Consider the following 18,062-nt stretch of genomic DNA (forward strand, 5'->3'; position numbering starts at 1 on the left):
CACTTACCTGGGTGGGGGCTAAAGCTCCCTATTGTTCTAAGCAATGCCAACCTGACTGTGAGGGAGCTAAAGACCCTGCCAGCCTACCCAGCAACCAGTGATGCATTTCAAATTGGTTGGCTGGCAGCCAACAGTTGCTGGCCTTCATTGGATCAGGTAAATGAGGTAATAAGGGCTATCTATATAAGTGGACTGCCCAGGATGGGCAGCAGCCATGATGAGAACTCTCAGAGAAGCTGGACCATCTGAAACTCTCTCGAAACTCATGACCAATGAATTGCTTGCCTCCAGACGGAATCTCCACCTGCTTCTGGATGATACTTGTAAGTAAGCTACCTGAGATCTACCTAGATATATAGCTTGCAGTAACTCAAATTCACGATCAAAGGCTACCATGCCACTGTTTGCACTAAAGGTATTTCTCTGATATTGCTCTACCCTGTACCCTATTCCAAACCTACTCCTTGTAACCAATAAATTTCTCCTTTGTACCTAGCATGGGAGACTTATTGGGAGAGGGTCTAGATTATGCCTTGGGGTCCCCTTGGTTTGGCTAACTAAGGGAGACCACTATTTGTGCTTCAGACTGAGGGAAGCAACCCAAGTTCTTGCAGTGGGTCAAGTACCCTCAAGGACTACTAGGACTGTGTCTCCCAGAGGGCACAGGTCCCAGATCAGCCCAGACTCTGGGTGGTGGTGGCATTACCCCCAGGCTTGTGGGTGTGCTCCAAGAAGGGGGGCAGCTGGATGTGAGGTGCCTCCAGGGAGGCACTCGGAGCCTGGAAGATGGTCAGGCACAGTGAGGTGGGTGGCATACCACAGGAGCACCCCCCTACTGGTCCACCACACTGTACACAACAAATTACATGGGGCATGAGGTGCTGTGTTCTCCTATAGGTGTGGGTGGGATAGAGGGTGAACACTAGCACAACTCCTGTGTTTGGGGGAGTGCAGAGACTGCCATCTCTAGCCATCTCCATGGACCAAAACTTCCCCATAGGAGAAAAAGACTTTGTGGTCCCAACCCTTTCCAACACAAGAAAACTGAAGGCAGAGGTGGTAAAGGGGGATGGGTGCAGCATCTCAAGGGTGAGTGCAAGATGCACATCCCTACTGTGTGCCAGGGAGCTCTGGGAAGGGTGCACCTTAAGATGCAGAGAGCTTCCCAAAGCTCCTCCAGACAGCATAATGCTGAGCATACCCAGAACTCCCTTGGGGAATATGGTACTGACTCACCCTAGAGATCCCCAGGGCATCAGGCACTGCACCACCTTGGTCTGCTCAGGACAGCAGGGCACTATACTAACCAGACAAAATTTGCTAGGGGCACAGCACCATGGCACTCCAGAGCTGCTTAGGGCTTCAAGACTTTGCACCAGCTCTGGCTTTAAAGAAGTGAGCCAAGCTAGAAGTAGTTCAGTGGAGAAGCTTGGATAGTGAGACCTATGCAGTTGGAAAACTAAGTACATTTAGTGTGGAATATACAAGGTACTAAGGAATACGCAAGGTACCAAGACAGCTGTGTATTGATACAAAAGAGAATGGGAAACAATTGACCTACTCAGTCAGGACTAGAGTTAAGCATGATAAAATATGGTTACACACAAGGGAACCCTTGGTACCTATCAGAACAGTTACACAGTGGTGCACATTGCCAGGCGTTGTTGTCATATCTCCAGCAGCTGCCAGTAGCCAAAGCTCTGGAAAGCATGGAAAGTGTCCTTTCTGACCCATATAACTAAGGTGACCATACATCCTAGTTTGGCCAGGGTAGTCCCGGATTTCATAGGCCATCCTGATGTCCTGGCCAGCGGTGAAAATTGAAGGAAAAGTCCTGGATTGGTGGTGCCATCCCACCCACATGTGCCTAGCCTGGCTCCTCCTGAGCAGCGGCTGGAGGCTGGGTGGAGGGGGCTGGGCTGAGAACTTCTGCTCCTGCCTGGGGCAGGGCTCAGCCAGGGCACAGCTGGCTGGGGAAGGGGGTGAGGGCTAGGGCTTGGGTACCTGCACAAAGTGAGCAGGGATGGCTGCCAGATCTGGCCTGTGGGAGGATGTTATCTGGCCTGTGGGGCTCCCCACAGGACAGAGAATTTGGTGGCAGGGATGTGGTTGCAGCTAACTGCCACTCCTCTGCTGGCAAATTTCCAGATGTGAGGAGCCTCATGGGCTAGACAGCATGGGCCTGTGCTCTAGATTAAGTGTGTAGGGAAGACTGGATTGGTGTGAGACTGAGTGAAGAGGCAAGGGCCAGCAGGGACCCAAGTAGGATAGTGCAGGATGGCAGGGAACCAAGAGGGTTGGCAGTGGGCCCGATCCTGGGGCATAGGGGCTGATTCAACTGGTGGAAAAACCCCTCACCACTTACCTAGCCCATGCAGCCAAAATGTTGACTATCACTGTTCTGAAGAGTCAGTTAGCTGAAGTATAGTAATATGTGGCTAAAGTTTCCAAGGAATCCTCTTAATCAGGCTTTCTTCAGGGATGAGGAATTGCTGCTCCCCCTGTACTGCATGGCGAGGGGGGAATGGGCACTGTGACTTACAAGGGGCAGCATGGAATGTGCCTACCTGGCAGGCACGACTCAGCCATCAGGGTGTAAGGGACACCGCCGGGGTTGTCTTCAGGGTCTTTGTCAGTGATGTCAATTGCCAGGAATTCCTCACACTTTCCCACTGGCTCTGCTAAGCAATCCACTGTGATGACCTGCTGGCCTCCTGAAGCAATAGATCCAAATCCAGGGTATACTGTGAACATACCTAAGGTCAAACGAGCCTGTGGAGAGAGTCCAGGGAAATGCAACCCTCAGACTGCCTGTCTTTCAACAGTCCCAGGAGATAAGTTCACTTCCTTGCTCCATAAAAGTTTACCTAACCACATTCCCTGGAGCTTCTAGCCGCAGAATGACCTCTCAGCAGCTTTAACAGCTTTCTGAAGAGGAAGCTTGAAGAGCTGGCCTGTTTGCCTAATGGTTGTGTAAAGAACTGGGTTCAAGATCCCTTGTACCAGAGGTGGTGCTGGAAGCATGACTGCTGGTAAATCAAGAAGAGCTGTAGAGAAAGCTGTAACTAAATTCTGTCGGCCAGAGGAAGGGAGATTTGAGCATAGAAGGAAAAGAAAACAGAAGGGATTCTTTGTCTTTCAATGTGGAGCTGGAGGGCAGACCAGAAAAAGAAAAAAAAACTTGGTGGAAAAGAGAAAGTGAAGACAATGGAAAAGGAAAATGCAGGATAAGGAAAAGCTTGAGAGAGTGTGAGAGAAATTACCCAAAGAGAATGCTTGGGGTGACAGACAGACAGTGCTCACGGCAGAGTCAGGCAACAGTGGCTTCCCCAGTCCAGCCACCAGACCAGGGTCACTTGCAAAGGAGTAAAAGGACTCATAATGGACCAAGGCCTCAGCAGAGTGATTGTGACAATGGGGTGCATGCACCAACCTGCACAAGAAGGTTGATGTCCTTCTGCAGAGATTCAGTACGCTTGCTCTGTTTACCAGCAAGAAAGATTTTGCCTGCTGTGTCACTCTCACGGGAACGGGAGTGCTTGAGATGAGATGTTCTGTAAGAGGAAGCAGAAATACATCGTGCTGCAGGCTCTGTGGCAATAAGGTGGCACCAGCCCACGAGGCCAAAGAGTGAGGCCTGAAATTCCTGTTTTGGGAAGGGTGTGCATGTGATGGGCTTGGAATATGCTGCACAGAGAGACCAATCAGCCATAGCCATGGATGAAGAGTCATCAGGAGGGAAGGAGAATTTAAAAACAGAGCCTTGAGAGTAACAAAGGCCCTGGGTCCTCCTCCTCCTCCCTGAGGGGTCCCCGTCCCTGTACCCCTAGAGGGGTCCCTGAGACCACCATGGACAAAGGACACACCACTAGCCCGTCTCACCCACCCCACTGGGGGGAGGGGGTGGCTTCAGCATCCCACCTCCGAGCTGCTGACATCGGACACCTAAGAGAGTGCCTTCAGAGTGAAGCTTGGCCTAACATTTCTTGACTCCGATGACAGCCCTAGGATTGGTAGCTATAGAATTGCTTGATTGTTTGTATTGTTTCTTTTCTGTTATCACTGTGTCTCAATAAATTTGCCTATTATTGTATAGAAAGGTCATAGTCAGACTGAAGGTGGGTCATTCTATTCCCACTGGGAACAAGGGTGGGTCCCCACCCCCAGAACAAGGCATCTGGGTCCTAAATCCAGAGCCAACACATTGGATTATGCTACCTCCCACCAATGCAGAGTGCTTACTCTTACCCTTTTCTTGGCAGGATGGGCACATCTCTCATTAGTTTTAAGATGACAAATTTAAAGTCAAGGGCTCCCTTGTTCTCCAGCACGAAGGTGCAGGTCTTGCGTGTGCCATTCATCATGGAGCCAAAATTGATGAATGAGGCAGGGGAGATGCTGTACTTGCTGAACAAAGAACTGACTGACACGCGGATGGGAATGCTGGCGATGGTCTCTCCCCCTTCACAGACATTGGGCTCAATAACCTAGGTAGAGGAGGACAGTTGGCAACTGGACTGAAGGAAACTTCCTTGTCTCAGTCCTGTAAGTCCACACACTTGCTGCAGCTATGAAATGCTTTGCTAAGCATTCACCATAAATTCCATATTGACTTGAGAACCTCATCATCCTTACAATTTATTGGTTAGACTGACCCAGTAGGAGCATTTGGGGAAGTTCCTCCTACCCTACATCATTTCCTGTAGTGGAGTGACTGAATGAACACTTTTACAGCCAGCAGTTCCAAGCCATTCTCCTACCCAGACATCCCTGTGAATTTCACTGGGCCAGTGCTATTCCTTCCAGTGTCCCTGCTAGAAACTACTTAAAGTGAAATCTTCTACAGCAGAGATGGAACAAGCTCCTGCAGCACCCTGGGCACAGTACTAACCACTGCAAAGAGACAAAGAGTCTTTCCTTCCCTGCCTCTCTCTGCACTCTGGTAGGAGCTCCTGTGGCTGCAGCAGCATGTACTCATACTGCTGCAGCTCAGAAACAGGCTCAGCAGGGGACACCAGAATGCCCCCAGCCCCAGAAATCTTTGCTATAGCAGGCACTGCCCTGCCATAGAAGCTGGATAGCCCTGTGCTCTGTAGTGTATGGGGGGAGGGGTTGAGCTGAATGGTGCCCCTCCCCCAGATTTTTGCCATGGGAGGCACAGCTCTGTGGCTGGTAGGGTATCTGAGGGAGGGAGGGTGAACAGGGCACCAGGGACAGACCCCAGGGAGTCCAGGCCACAGGGTGAGCCTGCCTCTCAGCTGCAGCAGCCTTCCTGAAGGTCCATATATTACAGAGTGCTGGGCTGCCTGGCTTCTACGGCTGGGCAGCATTGGGCTGTGCCTGCCATAGCAAAGGTTTCTGGGGAGGGAGAGGGTGATTCTGGTGTCCCCTCTAAGACAATGCACAGGGCAGGTGCATGTCTCATCCCACCCTAGTTACACTATTGTTCTACAGCCAGTCCACTCCTACATTTTTCTTTCTATAGAGAATACTTGGCTAGGAAGGACTAAAACTGGAGCAGCTATAAGCCACTGCAAGGTCAAGCTCCTCAACCCAGTCTATGTAATTTAGGAGAGGGTAGTGTTGGCTCTTTAAACTGATCTACTCCAAAGCTAGAACTGTCTGTTTGCCTCTACTCACGAAGCATCAGGAATACAGAGGGGCTTGTAAAAATACATGGATGGTAACCTTGAATCCCCGAGCTAAGCTGTCTGTCTACACCTTTGTATAACTAGCACTGTACAGACCACAGGTATCATCCCAGCAGCATAAGGCACAATCTTTTAGCCACCAGGGCTCAGCTCGTGTCATTTCTCTTCAGACCTCTTACCTGGCAGTGCAAGATTGGCTTGTCCTCAATCTTTACTTCCTTCCTGGAGTGAAAGGTGAGCTGGACCTGAGTGGGACGGTCAACAGCAGCAAGCGTCCCTTTTTGGGGCTGGATAGTGAAGAGAGACTTCAAATTTGTTAGGTTGGCTTCACTGGATTGTAGTATGAAACTGAAAGGTGGAGACAAAACAAAGATGCTGTGAGCTGACCTGTTCAGTTACAGAACCAGAAGCAGCAACATTGCCAGGAACCAAAATTAACATCTAAGCATCAGACCCATTTGGACTGTGAAAAGGGTCATTAAGGTACCATTCAACCTTGCTCAAGAAATTCTAGACTAGACTTAAAACAATTAGGTTGATTGGCTTCTGGAGCCAAATTTTCAAAAGGTCCTGATTTTTTTCCAGCCAGATGTTTGTAAGTGTAACCCACATTTGTAAATTTTCAGAGCTGCTGGGAACAGGAATTGACAATGTTTTGCAAAATGGAGGTGCTTTAAAAAAAAAATTGTGTAATCCAAAAATAAATGATAGTTACAGGGGACTGGTTTATGCATTGTTGTGTCTCTACTACTACTATCCTGCTGTACAGTGCAGAGTTGTTGGTGTATAGCAGGATTTTGCATCAGATATTTGAGTGAAGATCTCTGATCTGTGTTGCTTACCTTCTGTGTTCTCTAGCTATTCCAGGAAGAGATTCTATCCATGAGAATACAGATGGAAACAAGGGCTTGGGAGCAGGGGCAGGAAACACACCCTCGCAACCAAAATGACCAGTAGCTTACCTGTACCCAATCTCATATTTTCCTTTGTTCTTCAGGGACAGCTGTTGCCTACCTTCATCGAGGACTCTCATGACCCCAAAATCCAAACCACCATCTGTCCCTATAGAAATAACCACAAGTGGCAGGAGAGAGGAAGTGGAGATTCAGAGTCTGAATTAAAACCAAACATATCCTAACTACAAGATCAGCAATTGAAGCTCCAGAATGGTCCTTCATAGACAGTCTCCATTCTCAAGAGTTGTCCTGGAGGCTTTATGTCCTTGCTCCTTCCTAGGGAGTTCAGTTTTTACTTCCTCGTTTACAAGTCTGTGTCTCTCTCCATTATCTGCACAGTGCTGATCTCTCAACATTTTCTAGTCACTTTGTTAGATCATTAGCAAGTTAGGGTGCTTAATACTATTAGCATGCTCTCATTTTTTTTTAAGGACCACATGTAGGTAAATAAACTAAGTTATCTAAAGCTATATTGGATATCAAAGCACTCAATGAAGTCAAGCACTTAGAAGTTAGGAGATGCCAGAATGAAGGCTGCCTGTGAAACCTTGGTCATGCTCTGAGTATACATTATAATGGTCTATAATTGCATACTCCTTTCCTACTGAGTTCTGTCTCAACCACTCACCCACCTGGCCTACCTGCTTATTGATGAAAACTTCAATTATTCTTAACAACATGCCCCAGATTAGATTCAGCTTGTGGGGGAAAGACTGACCTTTGGGGAAACTGATGTCCAGGGCAACATCATAGGCTTCAGCATGGACTTGGATGTTTTCAATCTGAACAATTCCTAGGATGTTTTCTGCATCTGAAACCTGAAAACCAGCCAGCACTTAGAGCATCCTTCTGACATCACACAAGGTTTTGCCACTGCCAGCCATACCTCTCTGACTCCATCCCTAGTGCCTTCAGCCATTCAGCTTCAAGAATTTATCTATCCAGCTCATCTCATGGGATGATACAATAGGATTTTACTTCTCTATGGGTGCATCTAGATGGGACATTTACTGTGGAGTCGACTAATTAGCTCTGCAGTAAATGTCTTGTGTCTACATGTGCAGAGCTATTAGGTAATTCTCCATCCTTCTTGCATGGAAAAACCCATTGTCAGTTATGCTGACTGGAGTAAGAACAATATCACCAGTATTATAAAGAGCTGTGGAGTGGTGAATGGCACTAATAAACCTCAGCTTAGTTTGCCAAATAGCATTTCTGAAACGTAGCCTTGCAGCATGTGGTGATTGGGAAGGAACTCCTGGAATGTCAGCTTTTCAGCAATTTGCTGCTGTTTAAGTGCTATGTTGCTGCGCTTAGATTGGGATGGGCCAGGGGCCACTGGGGAATTCTAATATATGTCATGTTATCTCAGGTGGGATTGGCTGGGACCAGATGGGGCATGTCTTGTCAGAGATGGCAGCACCTAAATAAGCCCTATGAACAAGCCAACCTGCCTTGAAGATTTGTGTCTGTTCTTACATGACTTTGGGTGTGTCTACATGTGCGCTCCACTATGCAGGTGTTATTGTGCAGTCATTTGGTACTTGCTCTAGCAAATACCAAATGACTGTGCAGTAACCATTACTGAGCAGTCCCAGCAGTGCACAGGTAGCTTCCAATCCTACTCTGCAGCTTGTTGGTACTGTGCAGTGCGCCATTGGCATCACAGTATGTGCCCACTGATGCTGTGTCACTGTAGTGACAAGCTATGTTGTGTCTTGTGTAGATGTGCCCTCTATGACCTGGACAATAGCCCTAGCCAACTGGTGGAGACAGGGATATCTTGATTTTGGGTGGGATCTTGGGTGTCCTAGGGACCGAGATTAACTCTGAGTCCAGGTTCTGGGTTGGCAGGGCTAACATGCAGTGTTTTTGTGAGACTCAGATGCTGAGAGGTACGCTGGATTATTTTTTATTCAAACAGATGCATTGGATGGAGGGGTAAGAAAGTCCACGTCCAATTGCTGCTGTGTCCAGCTTCCCTTCTCTATCTAATCCACAAGTGCTTCAGATACAATAAGAATACCTTACTGGTTGCCAGAATATTAATAAAATGTGGCCTTATGTGAAAGGCAACACTCCAAGCCAGTGATGGAGTAGTGTGATTCCACAGTGATGCTGCAGACAGCAAGCTGTGTCATTCAAAATATTTTGTTACTACTTTACCCACCCACTCCACTTGCCATGTGTAGTAACCCTCAAGTACCAAGCTCAGCACCAATATATTGATGCCTATCAAGAGTTGAAAGACAGCTTTGATGTTACTGAGAGGGGATGGGTTTGCCTCACCTCCAGTCGGATGGTCTTCTTAATGTTAAGAGCTTTTGTGGCCCTAAAATTCAGCTGCAGGGCAAACTCCAAGTGGGGATCAATGATGCCCTGATCTTGTGGCACAGAGAAATCATCCCCCAGGTTCTCCAGGCCACTGATTCGCCAGGCTACAGGTAGAGGGGTGCTGTTCTTCAGAAAAAGTGCCTTGCTGTCTTTCCTGTGGAGACAGAAGGATGCTCAGAACTGGCTGAAAAAATTGTTTAAAGTTATTTCTGGTTCCATCACCTTTCCCTGCTCCTTGCCAGCTCTCCAGTCCTATACAGGAAAGGAGGTATAGAGATCACAGAATCATAGAAGTAGGGTCAGAAGGGACCTTGTAGATCTTCAAGTCTGACCCCCTGCCTGGGCAGGAGAAAAACTGGGCTCAAATATATTCTAAAAAGCAGCAGGGCTTGGGGTTTCTGATTTAGACCACTGGTTAAGAGCAAGTGTATCACAGGTTTCCTTCAGGATTTCAGTTATCAGTGATGGGGAGGACCAGGTTTCACTAGGGAGATGTGGGAGGTGTGAGCATGTGGACATGAGGTGTGAGTGAGTGGTTCCTTTTCCATATGTTATTGTTACTCTACATCATGTCACTGTGACATTGAACCACCTTTGCAAGTGCAATTTGGAGTCTGATGCTTAAAAGGACTTGTATAAATATAATAACACAATGGCCTGAGGAGACGTTGCATGCAAAGCTGCGTGCAATAAGGCCAGATGCTCCAATAGTGACTTGTGAGCATGACGGCAGTGCTGCCCCTGGTAGACACTCAAAACAGGTGCAAAGGAGAAAGGAAAGTAGGCCTAGATTCTCACCCTCTTCTCTTTTACATGCTGTGAACCTAGACGCAACCTCAGAGCGGCCTGTGGGGGGGGGGAGGTGCAGGGTGCGACTGAGTACTGTTCTATGGAAATCTGGACAAGCATAGATGAAGCCTGTCACTGGAGAGAGGCTGCTCCTAGGATGTGGGCCTTGTGGGAGGGGGGATGTTAAAGGATGACATTCTGGCAGGAGATCTGAAATCTCATTGGAAAGCAAAGGGCTAGAACACACTGACCACTGGAAGAAACAGCACCCACTAGCAAAGCCTTGAGAGCTTCTTCATGGAGCACACTGGAGCAGCCAGAGCACAGACTGGCTGGAAGTTGCAATAACACCAGCTGCTTGGCATCCAGCCCAAAGAAGTCAGTGAAGTTGGAGGTCCGCATTGCTCATGCTAGGCTCTCATTGCTGGGCAGTGAGTAATGGATGTTGGGGTGTTATGAAGAGCTACTGGAGTGATCACCTCAGCCCTCATCCTGAACAGCCCCAGAGAGGATGAGAGAAAGTGGACACAAATTGTAAGCCCTTGAATCAAATGAGAAACAGCGAAGTAAGAACTGGCCCAGCTGGCAAGGTCTGGTTTAGCTGGAGGCTGGGCAGCCCTTGGGGATCCCAACCTGTGCAGGAGTAGCTTTTCAAAATGCAGCTGCTTGCGGTCAAGCTCCAATTCTGGACGCACTCCTTGGCAGCAGATACTGAAAACCACTGGCTCTGGATTCTCTTTAATGCAGCAGACAATGCTGTCTTCGAATATGCCAGCAGAAGTAGGGTATGCCCATATGCTCAGCTCCTGGCACAGCACCACAAAGAGAAGCACAAAGCAGAGCATTTATTTGGAGAGAAAAATGACTCCTGAATAGGGATCAATCTGAGAGTGGTACCTGGTTGTCACCTACCTGCTTTTCATTGGGTTTCAGTGTCATGGTGGGTGGGTCCAAGAGGTACGTGTTTGCCTTGAAATCATGCTGGAAGCAGAAGTGAACCTCTGCTTCCAAAGGGGATATGTTGAGGATGGTTATTTTCTCAAAGTTACTGGGATATCGGAGAGCCTTGTACCTGCAAACAGAACAGGGAACAGGCTGTAAAGGAAGCAAAGAAAATGCTTCACCTTCATTCTCTCACGTTTGTGAACAGCAGGACAGCCTTAGACAGCCCCATCATGATCACCATCAATATAAGAAGCATTATAACAATAAGAGTTTCTTACATGTCACTGAGTAGCCTCTGCATATTCCCACTTCTTGGATTAAGATGTCTGGGCCACTGAGAAGACACTGGATCCCAGAAGTGGGAATATGCAGAGGCCCCTCAAAGAAGAAAAGGATGTGTCATTTTAAAGATGACCTGAAATGAAAAAAAGTAAGTTGGGCTTGGACTCTTTTCCTTTTTTTTCTTTATGAGAAACACAGCCTGATGGGCTTTTCCAAGAGGTTGTTTTTGTGTCTGGTTTTCATCTTTGAAGCATCAAGAAATTCTCTTGTGTTCTCTGTCTTTGCTGGACATCTCAGGTGTGGTTTCACATGGAAACTGAAACGGTTGAGGGGAGTCTGAATCTTTGACTAAGACAGACTTTCTCCAAAATGAAAAACAGACTTTGCAGTTAAAAGGTTAAAGGAACAAATGAAAAATGAAGTGTTATACAGTTTGGCTAAAAAAACCCTTCTTTCCTACTCAGATTCCATTGTTTCATGATGTTAAAAAACCACAGTTCTCCAATCATCCATAGAATTCCAAAAGGAAAATAACTTCATTTCTAACATTTGAAAAAGCTGATATTAAACCAAAAATGTTGCAGCAGCAGCAATGAACAGACAGCTTTTAGGCCTTTTTCAGCTATCAAAAAGTAACAGAACCTCTCCCTAGATGCTACCACCCCTCCCTCACCACTTAAAACCCACAGTTTATTCTTTTGCCAACCATTTTTTAAAAGCCTACATACATACTGTGGCCAAATCCTGAAGATCTTACCAATATTTATCAGTAATTTAATATATATTATAAACCATTGTGACAATGCCTCAATTGTCTCTAGTTCTTTTCATTGGAACTCAAAGTGCTTTAAAACATGGGTCAGCATCTTCGATCTCATTCATTTTATACAGAGAAAAAACTGAGGCTCAGGGAAGTGAAGTAACTTGTCAAGCAGACCAGTGGCAAAGCTGAAAGCAGAACCCAGATCTTCTGTGTTTCAGCTTATGGCTCTATCCTCTGGACACCACTATTCCCCACAGAGTCTCAATGGAGTCTACAGATGATTTGCCCAAGCAGGAACTGATAAGGGTTGGCATACTGAATACCACTTTTCCTTAATCCCAGAAAAATATCTGTATTAGGCCTGTGCAAAGTGGCAAGTATCCGATTCGGATTCAGATTTGGCCCATTCGGAGGGATAGTTCACTGTCCCGATTCGATTCAGCCGATTCAGATCTGAAGATTCGGTGCCGATTTGGAGATTCAGCCATAGAACAAACAGGCAGAAGTCCTTGAGGATGCTGGACGCAGCTGCCTCCAGCTGGTAAGCCTGTTGTGGTGGGCGGAGGGGGGAGGGAAGGGGCATGGGTGGGGCGCAGATCAATGCCCCCACAGCGAGGGAGGGATTAGGGCTGGGGCTTGGACAAGTGGCCAGCCAGGGTGGGGAGGTGCAGGACTTGGGAGGGGCCTCCCACCACTGCATGCTGCTGCATGCTGCTGGTCCAGGAGGGCACGGGAGCGGGCATGTGCCCCTGGATTTGCACGGGGCAGGCTGGGCTGGGCTGCACTCTGGACAGGCAGTGGAAGGTGCTGGGAGTGGGGGCTATACCCTCCCACTGCTTGCCCAGCTTCCTCACCCCTCCCGGACAAGCCACAGCTTCACCCCGTCACGCCCTGGTTGGGCGAGCAGCAGCAGGGCATGGGGGCAGGGGCATGCACCTGGACTGGGGAGAGGCCGGTGGCAAGTACCATGAGGAATTTTAGGGTGGGTGCAGCCCTCCCATGGGCCCCACTCCACTGTGCTCTGCAGGGTGGGCGGAGCCAGGGCTGTGCTCTGGGCTGCGGCTGGGGCTAGCCACCAGGAGCACAGCCCTGGCTGCACCCTCCCCGCAGAGCACAGCCTGGCAGTCGGTGGCTGGGGCTAGCCTCCCCACCCAGTGCTGCCCAGCCCAGCCTGCCCTGTGCAGATCCAGGGGCACATGCTTGCTCCCATGCCCTCCTAGACTGGTGGCGCGCAGTGGCAGGAGCATCCCCTCCCTGAGTCCAGCGCCCCCACTGCCCCAGCTGGGCAGCTTGTCCCTGCCCCAGCCTCAATCCCTCCCTCACTGTGGGGGTGTTTGTTCCCCTCGCAACCACAACAGGCTTACCAGCCGAAGGCAGCTGTGTCCAGCATTCTCAACGACTGCTGCTTGTTTAGTCTAAGCCCAAATCTCCAAATTGGTGCTGAATCTCTCCAAATTGATTTGCAGGCATCCAATTTGATTCGGAGTTTTTAATGGGTCTCCCAATCTGAGTTGGATTTGGAGATTTGGTCGTCAAATCGGGCCGAACCTCCAGTAAATCAAATCGGCTACCAAAGCTTTACACAGCCCTAATCTGTATGCCTAAGTGAGTACCGTATCTACGTGAGCTCATTTCTGTCATCCTTCTCCTCCTTCTTGCTGTCCCTATTCCTTTTATCTCTCTGAAACCTGCTTGCCTCTGTGTTCATAGGCAGCATCCCTGATAGTTTATATGTTATTGTCATCACACACTGGACACGCTCCATGCTGGGAGACTAACATCGTTGCTGTCTGCCTGTCAGAGAGAAACACATACCGGTCTCTTGACTTTCCGCAGAGCAGTGGGCCAAAATGGAATACCCCTGTGCTCGTGACATACTGTTTGAAGATGATGTCATCAGGTTTCACACACTTCTTCCGGTGGGGAAATACCACCCTGGAAGAGAAAAGTAGATGAGTGAGGAGCTGTGGAGTCCAACAAGCCTGGAACTAGAGCTCCTTTGAACAACTCTGAGAGAATATTTTCTTTTTATTGAAATTTGCTGAATTATCAGAATTAAACTGTTGCATAGAGATGGATCAACTGTGAGGAAGTTCTGCCAGAAGGTGGACAAGGCCCAAAAGAACCGGCCCAGCTTTTGCTACTTGGCTCCTCAGCAATCCAGCTGTTAGGGAGGCAAGGGTCTGAAAGCCCTGGGAGCTCCAGCAGCTCCTCAGCAGCCCAGGCTGCCAGGGCACCCAGGATGGCTGGCTCTAGGGCCTTTCATAGATAATTTTACATATCAAACCACTCCACAAGATGGAATTGCCTTGTCTGCCCAGCGGTCCTTGTAAGAGTCAGCAATCTGTGAAAAGTTCAATCAAAGCAATGCTCTTCACAGAGGATGATACCTACTGCCTTCCTCCACTCTATTTGCCCTCTGTCTCACTGAGAGACATTTCACCTCTCTTAATACACATCCCTCTCCCCAAAATGTTTATGAACTGGCATTGTCCTGGAGCATATGGCCATGGAGCACATCTGTCCTGTAAAAAAGGACCACTCAGTCTTCCATGCAAGGTCCATCTTTTTCCACACAGTAATACTCTCATGTCTGTTCTCTGCTCTCCAGCCTGTGCATTTATTATTCAGCATATGATTTGAAAATGCATTAGTCAGATATGATGCATTAAATGGTGTAGGCCAGACCTCTTTATGCCCATCTAAACTGGTTAAACTATGGTGGCTCCTGAATCTGATCAATACAAGGCTAAACTATGCAACATAAGGAGAAGCTAGAAAGGAAAGGAAGGGGGCAGACACCAGCTTTGGACTTGAGTGCTATGAGTTCAACCTCCTGCTCTGCTACAGACTGGCAGTGTGCCCTAGGGCAGGTCATTTTATCTCGTGCCTCAGCTCCCAACCTCTACAAAGGAGTAACAGCACTGCCCTGCCTCATTTTGAAGCTCAGATCCTGGGACCATGTAAGTAGTTAAATGGGTTTTCCTGACTTCAGATTATCCAAGGCTTCGACTCAGTAATGGAGATTGGCTACAATTAGCTCACCAAAGCTACAATTTTTAACCTTGTTGGATACACCTCAGTCACACTCAGATTCCTTTCACCCTATGTAAATCCACCCACTGGGTGTGTCTAGATGAGATGCTTAATTGCACAGTAGCAGTTTACTATGCAGTAAGTGCATACATCTATATGTGTGCATCCTTACTGCACAGTAAAACCACTAATTTATGCATGATTAGTTACTGCACGGTAACGCACCTGTAGACATGACCTGGGAGCAAATTTGCTTCCAGGTCAGCCTTGCCACTAGGGGGCCGGCCTCAGCCTAGCCCCAGGGCTCTAGGCTGGGAACCTGTCCTGCCCAAGGGCTGGGCTACCTCTATGGCAGTTTCTGCCTTAGGCCTTTAAAAGCCTACAGGCATTTTGAGCGCTAGGGCACACCAGCAGGGAGCCTGAGGCCATTCCAGGCCCTTATGTCCCTCTGGGCAAGCTGTAGGCCAGCTGTCCCAGCCTGCCTGCACCCCGGTGCTGCTGCCTGGCATTACAGTGCCGCATGCCTGCCAGGCCCATGCTGTCCAGGCCTGCAAGTTGCTTCAGGCTCTAGCCAGGCCTGCCAGCCCTCAGGCCCAGCTGCAGGCAGCTTCTGGCTGCTGGGGCCAACTCCACCTACCTGCAGCCCACCCCCAGCAGCCTGCTCCAAGCCTGCAGGTGCTGCAGGGCATTGCCTTAGCTGCATGATTGTCACTCCCATGTTAGGCCCCTGCGCTGGGCACTGCAGGCAGCTGGCCAGGCCCCAAAGCACAAGGACAGCTGTGCGGAGGCCCAGAGAGCTGGAGTGGGACTGACCCATAATGGCCTCATCATTGCTGCTGCCCATACTCATGTCTGCCACCCGGGACCCCAACTGGTCATAGGAGGAGACTGGCAACCTCATGGCGCTGTGGGATGAGGCAGAGGTGCAGTGCCAGTTCGAGCTGGGTGGGCACTCCAATGTCCACGTCTATGAGGGGCCATCAGGCCGGATGTGGAAGCATGCACACAACTGGTTGGCGCAGTCATGCCACTTAAAGATCAAGGCCTTGCGGGCACAGTGGGTTGCCATCACTGACCACAATTGTTGGTCGGGGAGTGTCCGCAAGTCCATGCCATTTATGCAGCAACTGATGGACATCCTTATGCCCCAGGACCCAGGCTGCAGCCGTGCTATCTACAGCAGCACGGGCAACGTGCCCAAGCCCCTGACCTGGTCTCCCCGCCTGCACTCCTCTGGCCCCAGTAGGTGGGGTCTACCTCCAGGGCGGCCTTCTCAGTGGTGGATTTGTCCACACTAAACAGGTGGCTGATGTACCGCAGGGTGGCGGGCGTAGACAGTTTGAGCAGGGCAAGGGCCAGCTGGGGTCTGTGGGGAGGGGAAGCTTGGGTGTCCTCCCGCTCCAAGTGGCCTGGGTCATCCTGAATGCCTCCAGCCACTGCTCATTATCTCAGGTGTGGTGGACGATGTGCCGTCATCAGTTCTGGCTGGCCTGGAAGGCCCAGAGGTGGTGCAGCTGGAGGCCCAGGAGGGTGAGGGTAGCCCTGGCAGTGGCATCCTGGTGCCTGTCATTGGCGTCCCTGCTGGGGTCTGGCTAGGCAGACAAGGTTGATGCGGTAGGTACGCGGTGGCAGCCCTGGGACAATACATGGTGGGTGGGCAGCAGGGAAGTGGCTGGCCAGAAAGCAGCAAGGGGGCTGCCTTTTCAAGAGGCTGCCACCAGGGGGAGCTGGGAGCTCCGCCTGGTGGCAGCAGGGACCCACTGCAGGGCCCTGGGAAGCAGGAACAGATTAGGTGCCAATCTGATGTTCTAGTAGGTTAGCACCCAGGAGCAGGGACATGATTTAGGATGAAGGCAGAGCTTCCATTTAACTATTCCTGGTACATTACTTTTTATCCTTTTGTTTTTTTGTCTGCTGACTGATATGTGAACTGCAGTAATTTAACCCCCCTAAATGCCCTTAGAGTTCTGTCCAAGGGTTGTATATGCAATACATGTTGGTACATGGGTCTGTGTCTAGAAGGGCTCAGAGCAAGTGTGATGTGTGTGGGGGGAAGCTGTAATGTGCTGTCTAGTTTAGCAGTCCAGATTTCATTTTATCTTCCAGAGAATCTGTTAAGGAAACCATCATAGAAATTTTACTGTGAGCATGTAGGTACTTACCTGGGGTCCTGGCTGATGGTAGGATAAGTGCATATACCCCTGAGGTAAATCTGATACTGACGGCATGTGCCCAAGATCTCAAAGTTCAAGGTCTGATCAAATTGCCCTGGGACAATGGAGGAAAAATGTATCTTCAGGGTCACTTCTCCATGAGCAGGTACTACCCAGCGGAAGCTGCTCAACCTGGTGGTTACAGAAGAAGCTTCTGACATTTCATAGGGTTAAGACACCAAGAAAGACAGGGTAACTCATGAAACCTAACACAACAGGTATCACAGCCAGCTACGCTTAGGGACCAAGGCCTGACACTTGAGAAGGACATCCCCACTCAAGCACCTGAAGACCATGCAATATCTGTGTAGCAGATTCCTGCTATGTGATGTACTCCCTTGAAGCCGACCAAGAAATGACCACTGGAAAGCACAGCTGCTCCCTTCCTCAGTGGTATTAGCCGCAAGGAATATATCACACCAGTTCTAAAACAATTGCTCACTGTTTGCTTTTGGGTGCAACTCAACGTGTTTGCTTTGGGTATGAGACCCTCTCTATATCCCTGTGCTGGAGCACACTAGGCTGTATCACTTGGTAGCTCACCTGAGGAACTTTTCCTGGGACTGTCCCCCACTCATGGTGCTTTGGTTTAGGTCAGTCAGAGGTGTCAGTGGTCCGGGGGCTGTTCCTGGAAGGCCCTTCCTGCTGCGACCTGTGCTGCGCTTATCCTTTTGAGCCTCACGACTGGGCTCTGCTTTGTCCTTCTTCTGTCGGCCTTTGGTTGGAGTGGCCTGTTCCTCCTGTAGCCCAGTTCAATGGAGGAAGTGACAGTAAGAAGTGACTCAGGGGACTCCAAAACACAAGCAGCATAATACATTACTGAGCCCTCATAGTACATGGCCAAGCATAACAGCACTGATGGATAAGGAAAGCCTAGAGCAGATTCAGAACCCTCACTAGCCCACAGTCATGATTAAACAGTAGGAGTTGCTGCACAGGGTCATCCCTGAGATAAGGCCTTGCCCTTAGTAGCCAGTGAAACAGATAACAAGTAACGAGTGCCCATTCCACATCAGAATAATGGCTTCTCCGTGCCACTTAGGTTAAAGCCTTTATTGCTTGGTGGGTTTTTGTTTTTGTTTTTTTTAATTTT

The 18,062-nt window shown here is 49.2% G+C and overlaps 1 protein-coding gene across 2 annotated transcripts in view; it reads right to left on the bottom strand.

The window, feature by feature from the left end:
- Positions 1-18,062, bottom strand: part of HYDIN (HYDIN, axonemal central pair apparatus protein) — a 533,466-nt gene that overhangs the window by 50,580 nt on the left and 464,824 nt on the right. For both annotated transcript variants that reach the window (XM_019505831.1, XM_019505830.1), the window contains exons 47-58: positions 17,513-17,709; positions 16,919-17,101; positions 13,536-13,655; positions 10,643-10,802; positions 10,364-10,536; positions 8,897-9,095; positions 7,326-7,425; positions 6,614-6,713; positions 5,831-5,999; positions 4,249-4,487; positions 3,434-3,554; positions 2,568-2,772 (exon numbers count right to left, since the gene is read on the bottom strand). In XM_019505831.1, the coding sequence (XP_019361376.1) occupies positions 2,568-2,772; positions 3,434-3,554; positions 4,249-4,487; positions 5,831-5,999; positions 6,614-6,713; positions 7,326-7,425; positions 8,897-9,095; positions 10,364-10,536; positions 10,643-10,802; positions 13,536-13,655; positions 16,919-17,101; positions 17,513-17,709 (1,966 nt within the window). The remainder of the gene's footprint in view (positions 1-2,567; positions 2,773-3,433; positions 3,555-4,248; positions 4,488-5,830; positions 6,000-6,613; positions 6,714-7,325; positions 7,426-8,896; positions 9,096-10,363; positions 10,537-10,642; positions 10,803-13,535; positions 13,656-16,918; positions 17,102-17,512; positions 17,710-18,062) is intronic.

This window comes from Gavialis gangeticus, unplaced genomic scaffold, assembly GCF_001723915.1.
Source record: "Gavialis gangeticus isolate Ggan-Ray unplaced genomic scaffold, GavGan_comp1, whole genome shotgun sequence".
NCBI classification, from domain to species: Eukaryota; Metazoa; Chordata; order Crocodylia; family Gavialidae; genus Gavialis; species Gavialis gangeticus.